This window comes from Rhagoletis pomonella, unplaced genomic scaffold, assembly GCF_013731165.1.
Source record: "Rhagoletis pomonella isolate Grant_MI unplaced genomic scaffold, Rhpom_1.0 Rhpom_scaffold_00005, whole genome shotgun sequence".
Lineage (NCBI taxonomy): Eukaryota > Metazoa > Arthropoda > Insecta > Diptera > Tephritidae > Rhagoletis > Rhagoletis pomonella.
In genome coordinates, this window is record NW_023458559.1 from 44,167,389 (window position 1) to 44,175,989 (window position 8,601).

The 8,601-nt window shown below is 38.7% G+C and overlaps 2 protein-coding genes across 3 annotated transcripts; both read left to right on the top strand.

Annotated features, from left to right (window-relative positions):
• Positions 1-443: 443 nt before the first annotated feature.
• LOC118739902 (acidic fibroblast growth factor intracellular-binding protein-like) lies at positions 444-2,744 on the top strand. The gene is made up of 8 exons (XM_036471401.1): positions 444-627; positions 695-893; positions 949-1,068; positions 1,132-1,239; positions 1,307-1,540; positions 1,604-1,672; positions 1,732-1,917; positions 2,293-2,744. Exons 1-8 carry the CDS (start codon positions 543-545, stop codon positions 2,369-2,371), a joined length of 1,080 nt encoding a protein of 359 aa, XP_036327294.1. The 5' UTR covers positions 444-542; the 3' UTR covers positions 2,372-2,744.
• An 891-nt stretch (positions 2,745-3,635) lies between these two features.
• Positions 3,636-5,839, top strand: LOC118739035 (protein cycle-like). 2 transcript variants are annotated; one of them, XM_036470128.1, is made up of 6 exons: positions 3,636-3,741; positions 3,829-4,197; positions 4,269-4,402; positions 4,487-4,801; positions 4,893-5,319; positions 5,382-5,839. In XM_036470128.1, exons 2-6 carry the CDS (start codon positions 4,130-4,132, stop codon positions 5,641-5,643), a joined length of 1,206 nt encoding a protein of 401 aa, XP_036326021.1. In that variant the 5' UTR covers positions 3,636-3,741; positions 3,829-4,129; the 3' UTR covers positions 5,644-5,839. The 2 variants fall into 2 exon arrangements, with proteins under 2 accessions (XP_036326021.1, XP_036326020.1); XM_036470127.1 differs by having other exon boundaries at positions 3,639-3,741; positions 3,825-4,197.
• Positions 5,840-8,601: the final 2,762 nt, after the last annotated feature.

Sequence of the window (8,601 nt, forward strand, 5' to 3'; positions counted from 1 at the left end):
TTCGAAAAAGCATATGAGAAGTGAAGAACAAAAGCGTGTACAAACGAAAAAATACAACAACAATGCCATTGTTAATATGTTGGAGTAGTTTTGTGCTACTCTGATGTAATGCAGGGATGGAGTATATGGTCCTGCCCTAGGACATCGCAATGTTAATTGGACCATATTTTTTATATGAATTGTGGTTAATTTTGGAGTATTCCTTGGTCCTTAGGGAGTACTCTTTACACGTATGCATGGAGTAGTCGCGATTTTTGCAGGGTAGTGAAAGAAAATGTTGAATTTCATAACTTTTCAAAAATTACCAATATTTTAAATCAAAGCTCTCTAATTCCTCAGTTCAGGAATACGCCGAAAATCTCTATTCACGGCTGCTATGCAACTCTGCTGCTGAAAGAATGCGTTTAGCAAAACAAAAATGAAAATCAGCTGTCCATAGGTGACAAAAGGCGAAGTGAATAAATTTTTCGTGCTGGATAAGAGAAAATCCATTTATAAATAAATAATTTTTGTATAAAAAGCATTGCTTACTGTGTGGAAGCATGCTCGCAGATGTGGACGTATTCATATCCAACTATACGCTAGTAGATCCAGAAATATACCAATTATGGATAGAGGGATTTTCCTGTAAGTGGCACCGTGCAGTGTAGAGTGGCACAGTTTAATAAACTTTGTGTAAATTTTAACATTTCAGCAAGTGAGGCCGTTTGCTACTTGAAGCAGAAGGGTTTTGGCAGCTTGTTTGGAGCACCAATCGATCTGATTGCATCCGATGTGCTGGATCATTATCGTACTTACTCGCTCATAGAGCGTCTGCTGCATGCGCCCACAAAATTACTTGAGCAGTCTTGTTTCCAGTTGGAGCCGCAAACGCGTGATTTGATTATTGAAAAGTAAAATAAATAATAAGGAAGCGATACTTTTACTGATATATTTGTATTTAAATAGGTACTACTCCATCGATGATGCAGTGGCGCGAGAAATTCTAGGCAAGAAGCTGTCATCGCGCTATAGAAAGGATCTCGATGAGGTGGCGGAAAAGACTTGCGTGAAGCTAAAGTCGTGCAGGTTTGTTGTGGTTGTGTTTTTGTAAGTTCCTGCCATTTATAAAGTTTTTTTTGTTTATAACAGACGCCAATTTGACAACGTTAAACGCATTTTTAAGGCAGTGGAAGAGTTACCTGGCAATATCACCAACAATATTAAGCAGCTATTTTCCGTTTCGGATGGATTGGCCAAGTGAAAATAATTAATTTAATACAAATTGTCGGCCTTTAAATAATTTTTTATTCTTGCATTTTCCCAGAAAATATGCTTCTATAGTATTTCTTGCTTGCTTACGTTTTGAAACCTCTAAGAAAAAGTTGCAGTATTTAACCTTTTCCGACTTGTTTGCTTGCTCGCAAGCCATTATGATTTATTGGACGTATACCTATCAGCATTCTGGTCCTGAGTATTACGATACAGAAATGGACAAAGAATTTCTGCTGGATTTGCGTGAGCTGCGTTGCCTATTGGATAAAGAGAAGGAAATCAAGCAGTAAGTAACATATCTGCTAGCTAGTGATTTAATATAAATTTTGTTTTTCATATGTATTTACAGTCTAGTTTGCTTGCGTTTAAAGCCAGTTCTGTTGGAGCGTGCTTACTTTGAGCTGGACAACAGCTTCCGGTAGCTACTAGTTTTTTAACATTAAAGTTCTTCCACTACTTACTTTTACTTAACTGCAGCTCCTACTGGCGCGCATTTATTACTATTGCTTGCAATTTACATCGTAATCGTGAATTGCGTGACTTATTTTTGGATCTTTGTGAGAAATTAATAGAACCATGGCGTCAAAATGGCTGGAGCCGAGAACAAGTAAATAAATTTTTGTCGGCCATAACGCAAAGTGTTTTGGATTTGGAAATTTCACGGTGAGTCATAAATAAAAGTAACAATATGTTTGTATGATTATAATAGCGCTAAACAGATGAATAGTGAAACATATAGTATAATGGAACGCAAGTGCCATTTTATCAGCAAAAATGTGTCTAAATTTTCCAAAGCCAAACCAGTCTGCACAAATACCTTTTATTACAATCTTTAGCTTAAATTCTGAATGACTTTCAAACCTGATGCATCGAATAACCAGCGGCAATGTTTAGCTCTCTGTTTTTCGACGGGAGATAATCATATTAACTGAATTTTAACGTTAATGCTATACAAAACTTGCGTTATTTTGGTTCTTAAAGAAAACATTTTCTACCTTTTACTTTCTCTTTCATTGCAAACAACTACTTTTGCCACAGTGACCAAGAAACGCGTTGCCTTTGGGATCGCTACATGCAGGTCATCAGCATTTGTTTGGACAGGATGTATCATATTTAATTCAACTAAGATGCCTCGTTTTTGTGTTGTTCAAAAATGTGTTGTCTCTCTTTTAATCACGGCTATCACTGAATTCGTCGTAGTCCGAATTTTTGTGAAATCTATGAAGCTGCTATCACTGAATCCCAATAGCTACGAACAAAGCATACACTTCGAGTTCATACGTTCGTAGCAATTCGGATTCCGTGATCGCATTTTCGTGCATTTTACGAAAATCGGGCGACGATGGTTGCAGCGATAGCCCAGATTTAATTTATAGTTCGAAAGTAATTTAATGACTAAAAAATTTAGATGTTAAAATGCAATGTGTTGTATTTAAATTTTAAAAACATTAAAAGCGCAGCATGACATTTTATAAAAAGTCTTTTTCCAATATGAAATATGGAATGCGACGGGTTTTTACTTTGGTATTGTGTTGTTCAGTACAACAACCACTTCAACTAATGTCAGCTGTGTTAGCAATATATTTCTTTTCATTTACATTTAAAAAACGGTATTTAGTTCACTTTTGTCGTGTTTTTTTACACAATTACCCACATTATTTATATTATTATTTATTATTTTATAATATTGCAATTTGTGTATTCACAATACATGAAAACAATATTACAGAGCAAAAACCTTCTCACATTATACTCCACACAACGATTTAATTAAAGAAATTTAACGGGGAGTTGCTTAACTATGTATGTTTATAAATAGAAATGTTAAAGTTAAACAATCGTCGATACATAATGGTTTTTGTCGCAAAGAAAATGATTTTCTTCTCTTCAATTTGTTTTGTTTAATTGCGTTTTTTTTTAGTTATATTTATTAAGAGTTTTACTGCTATATTAATAAAAAGAATAAAGTGCTATAAAAGTAGTAATTAAAATTTTTGTGGAAGAAGTTATTGGTTTCTATGCTCATTTATATTATTATATTATTATATTATTTTCGTTTAGATTTTATTTATTATATACACCATTCTCCCCATCAAAGGCGAAATATGCAGCTTTTGAAAGCTTTTTCTTCGCAATCACTCGCTTAGTGGTGAGCTAAACCCAAGGCACGTCAAACACGCACTCCAGCAAGTGCAAAGCTTTTGTACGCCTCAATGATTTCTTTCGTAGGTTGGCAAGGTAGTAAACAAGCAGTGGGGGTGGAAGATTTGCTAGTACTGGCATTTGCAGATGCATAGATACAATTGGCAGCAACCGCCCCCCACCCTATGCCAACCAACTCGAGAGTTGTGCAAAAGTTCACAGCAATGATTTCCAATTGTCAAATGCATTTTTCCATTCCTCATACTCACTGAAGCCTATGAACTGTTCTGAGTTAAGCTAGTTTTTGCAAATTCATTTGTAATGCAGTTGTAATACAGAAAAAAGGTAACTGCAACAAATTTTGGGATTCTTAAGTGATTGTTTTCAAAAGTTTAAATTAGAGTGATATTAAACCATACATTTTGAAGCAAGAGTTATAAAATCCGTGGAGCCATAAAAAAGGTGATTCGATGGAACGTAATCTGTAAACATATTTCAGTGGAAATTCGTCTGATTGCAAAACGTTAAAGAAGCGATAGACGCTATTGCAACATATGAAAGTGATTTTTGGTAGTTTAACTTTAATAAGGAAGTCCTTGTGAGTTTAATTGATACCAAAGACGGTTTTTGAAACCTCATAAGAGAAATTATTGGCGAGCGACATACAAAGCAAGCGTGTATCAGCGACCAGGCACAATTTCCAACCCACAAAATTAGTGCTTGCGGCGCGACCATGGAGGAAGTGGACGATGAAACATTCGACGATGCCAAATCTACGCGCACCTCAGATGAGAATCGCAAGTAAGTTTCATTAAATAAACTAATAACTGAGAAATATTGCATCCTAACACCTTTTATTTTCATATTTGCAGGCAAAACCACAGTGAGATTGAGAAGCGTCGACGCGACAAAATGAATACCTATATAAATGAGCTGTCATCCATGATACCCATGTGCTATGCAATGCATCGGAAGTTAGACAAGCTAACAGTACTTAAATACACAGGTCAGATATAGATGCATACAGTATCCTTGCTTAGTAGTTTATAATTGCATTCTCATTTTTGCTTTTTTTTCAACTGACTTGCAGTGCAACACCTGCGTGGCATACGCGGCAGCGTGCATCCATATAGTGGCGGCGATTATAAGCCCTCTTTTCTATCGGATCAGGAACTTAAAATGCTTATACTCCAAGCATCCGAGGGATTTCTCTTCGTGGTGGATTGTGATCGCGGACGCATTCTATATGTTTCCGAATCAGTGTCGCAAGTGCTAAATTGTTCGCAAATGGATTTACTCGGGCAAAGTTGGTTTGATATTTTGCATCCAAAGGATGTGGCTAAAGTAAAGGAACAGCTTTCTTCGTTGGATCCATGCCCGCGGGAACGCCTAATTGATGCTAAAAGTAAGTGTAAAATCTAGATTTAAATTGCTACAAAAGTATTAACAACAAATCTTATACTTGCCTCTACTTAATCATATTTTTCTTTCTCCAGCCATGCTACCCGTCAAAAGCGACATTCCACAAAGCCTTTGCCGCCTCTGTCCGGGCGCGCGTCGTTCTTTCTTTTGTCGCATGAAACTCAAATCAAATAACAACCAAATAAAAGAAGAATCAGACACATCCTCGAGCTCACGCAGTTCTACAAAGCGCAAATCTAAGCTAAGTGTTGATCACAAATATCGTGTTATACAATGTACTGGTTATTTGAAGTCATGGACGCCAATAAAAAACGAAGATCAAGATAGCGAGAGTGAAGATAATCTGACGAATCATTCCAGTTTAGTGGCTATTGGACGAATACCGCCGAATGTTTTGGAATCAAATGTGCCACCATCATTGGACAACCATCCTAACATTAGGCATGTGCTATTCATCTCAAGACACTCCGTGGATGGCAAATTTTTATTCATTGATCAAAGGTACACAAAGGCAAACGTTTTTGGGTAGCATAATTTATTTTAAGAATTGCATTTTCTTTTAGAGCCACAATCGTCATTGGTTTCTTGCCACAAGAAATGCTTGGCACCAGCTTTTACGATTACTTTCATCATGAGGATATTCCTGCATTGGCGGAGTCACATAAAATGGTCATTCAAGTGCCGGAGAAGGTAACCACGCAGGTTTATCGTTTTCGCTGCAAGGACAGTAGTTTCATACAACTGCAGAGTGAATGGAAGGCTTTCAAAAATCCTTGGACAACTGATATTGAATATATAATTGCGAAAAATACGGTTTTCCTCTGAATACTTCTCCGGCGGCTTTGCTATTTATTCGTAGAGTGAATATTTCGTAATCTAATGGAAACGACTTAAAAGTTTACTTTTCTACACATACTAGTGTGTTTTATAAGTATGTATTTTCATATTAGATTTAAGTTCATCGCGTAAATATTTTGCATAAATTCATACAAAGATGCTCTAGCGGAGGTTCGCAAATAAAAATTCATCATTTACACATTCTTGTGTGTATAAGAAAGAAAAATTGCGTACAAACAATATTTTTTGTTATCTAATTTGGATTTAATTGCAGCCTAGTAAGGAAATAAAATGCCCGTTGTTGTTGTAGAGGCCCTGTCTAGACTAGCTAGTTGTTGTTACTGTTGTTGTTGTAGCGGCTACAACAACCCCGCCCAGATCGGTTGATATCTCAGTCGTTGTCGTCAAGTTCCACTAACTGTCTGAGGCTTCGTCCACTGCATCCTACTAGTCCCCGGCGACCACACTGGTGCTGCGTAGTTGAAAACCGGCCGGCCTACTGCGTTCCCACGATAGCTGGTTCTACGTACCGGAATGACTCGGGTTTTACCCGACCAAGGGCTGTTGTTTCGGCGATCTAACCCCGTTTAGGTCGGCGATGAATCTCTGGACTAGCTAGTCTCTCAATTTTGTTGTTGTTGTTGTTGCTGTTGTTGTAACAGAAAAATTTTTAGAGAGTGTTGCTGGAGTGACAGTCGAGTGGTCAGATATAAATCTGGGTCGTTCCAGTTACGTAGACCCGACTGTCGTGGGAACTTTGTCCTCGAGGTCAATTAATGATAGGTCCAGGAAACGCGTTGCTTTGATCGGGTCGGACAAAAGGTAGTGTTATTAACTTAGTGCGCTTAACGGGGCTTGTGAAGAGGTGTTTAGTCTCATTGAGTTTGTAGCTTTTTCCATTTGTTCAGATAACCAAACTCGATCTATAGTTTAGAACTGACCTTGTATGTTGTGAACAACGGTTTTTGTTGTAGCATCAATGCTCAACACCCTACTGACCTCTTCAAGTGGTGTCCTCCTCATCCCCTGACTCTACAAACCTGAGGCCGAAAAAGCGGGCGACGTCGATGGGTGCAGCCCATAATGCTTTCGAAGTCAGGGCTCTCGTGTTAGGTTTAAGCGGTGAGGAGTAGGTTTTGTGACGACCTTACCCTCGTCCGGCCAGATGTTGCCCTTTTGAGTTCAGCAGAGAGAGGAAGCTGTGATTACTTTGCTGCTTTACAGTACTTAGCTGTCTTACTTGTTGTAGCGGCTACAACAACTCCGCCCAGATCGGTTAATATCTCACTCGTTTTCGTCAAGCTCTACTAACGGAGGCCCTAAGAAGCATGCATCCTTAATCGGGTCGGTCCATAGAGACAAAGGCGTTAGTGTTGTCGGGTTTTCCGGGCATACGAAGAGATGTTTCGAGTCGTGGGGTATCTCCGCATTCCGGACGCTCATTTGGCACATCTGCGTCTACACCTTTTCCAAGAGTACTTCAGAAAGCATCAAATGTACTTCAGAATAGTCATTTGTACTTCAGAAATAGTAAAATGTACTTCAGAATAGTAAATTGTACTTCAGAAAAAGTAAAATGTAATTCAGGATAGTCAATTGTACTTCAGAAACCGTAAAAAGTATTTCAGAAACTGTAAAGTTTTCTTCAGAATAGTCAATTGTACTTCAGAAACTGTAAAAAGTATTTCAGAATAGTCAATTGTACTTCAGAAACCGTAAAATGTACTTCAGAATAGTCAATTGTACTTCAGAAACCGTAAATTGTACTTCAGAAACCGTAAAATTTACTTCAGAAGACGAAAGTTACTATATACATATTGTAATTATTTAAATGGTATATAAAATAGTATTTTTAAATATATTTATTTTTTTAATATATTTTGGGCCATATTCGCCAATGTTGAATCCAATTGAGAATATTTGGTCTAAAATTAAAGCGTATGTTAAGACAAATATTGGCATTCCAGCTACATTTGGTCCGGGCGTTGTCGAGCAAAGGCTCTCGTACTTGGAGCAACTTATTGACGAGGCAAAAGCGACAGTTGTTAATGGAGATTGTGGCAGAGCCATTCAACATTCTACCACTTTTCACCCAGATGCACTATCTTTATTCGATATGCCAGCTGGTACATAATTTAAAACTGCATTAATAAATTAATTGTTTCATTCTTAAATGTATATGTAGTCTGCTAAGGTATGAGTTTAACCTGCTGCAGTAGCCAGAGAGAAGTTGGGCTATTGTGGTTGGGTCCGGTGGTTCTGCGGCTAGAACGGCATTCACAGGTCGTCTAAATAACTCGAGACTGACTCCCTGTGAATGGCGTTCAGGGTCTGTCGATATGCTGACGGATCCAGAGGTTGGTTAATGAACCTCTGGACTTCGTCCATCAGTTCGTAGAGACGCCTCCTGATGTGCCTGGACGAGGGCTCTTCTGCAAGCAGTTGTCTATTTGGGTGACCACGTCTGTGGCTCCCAACTAGAAACTGCTGGCAGAGTTTTGTGTTGTGGTCCTTTATAGGGAGCATTTTCACCTCGTTGTGCAGATGGTGTTTTGGCGACATCAGGAGGCATCCAGTCGCTGTCCGAAGTGCAGTGCTTTGTGTGGTCTGCAGCTTCATCCACTGCGTCCTACTAGCCCCCGGCGACCACACTGGTGCTGTGTAATTTAAAACCGGCCGGCCTATTGACTTATATGTTGTCACCAACGTTTCCTTGCCTTTGTCCCAAGTGCTGCCGGCTAGCGACTTGTGGAACTTGTTGAGGCTCTATACTTTATTGACAATAGCGGTTGCGTACGAAGAGAAGGAGACCAGCCTTTCGAAGGTTACTCCGAGTATTTTCGGGTTATTCACCGTCGGAATTGGTATGTCATCAACGTAGTCTGACCTCTTTCGACCAGGTGGTAAACAGGGTAGCCGAAGATTTTCTAGAGGAAGGTTGGCTCC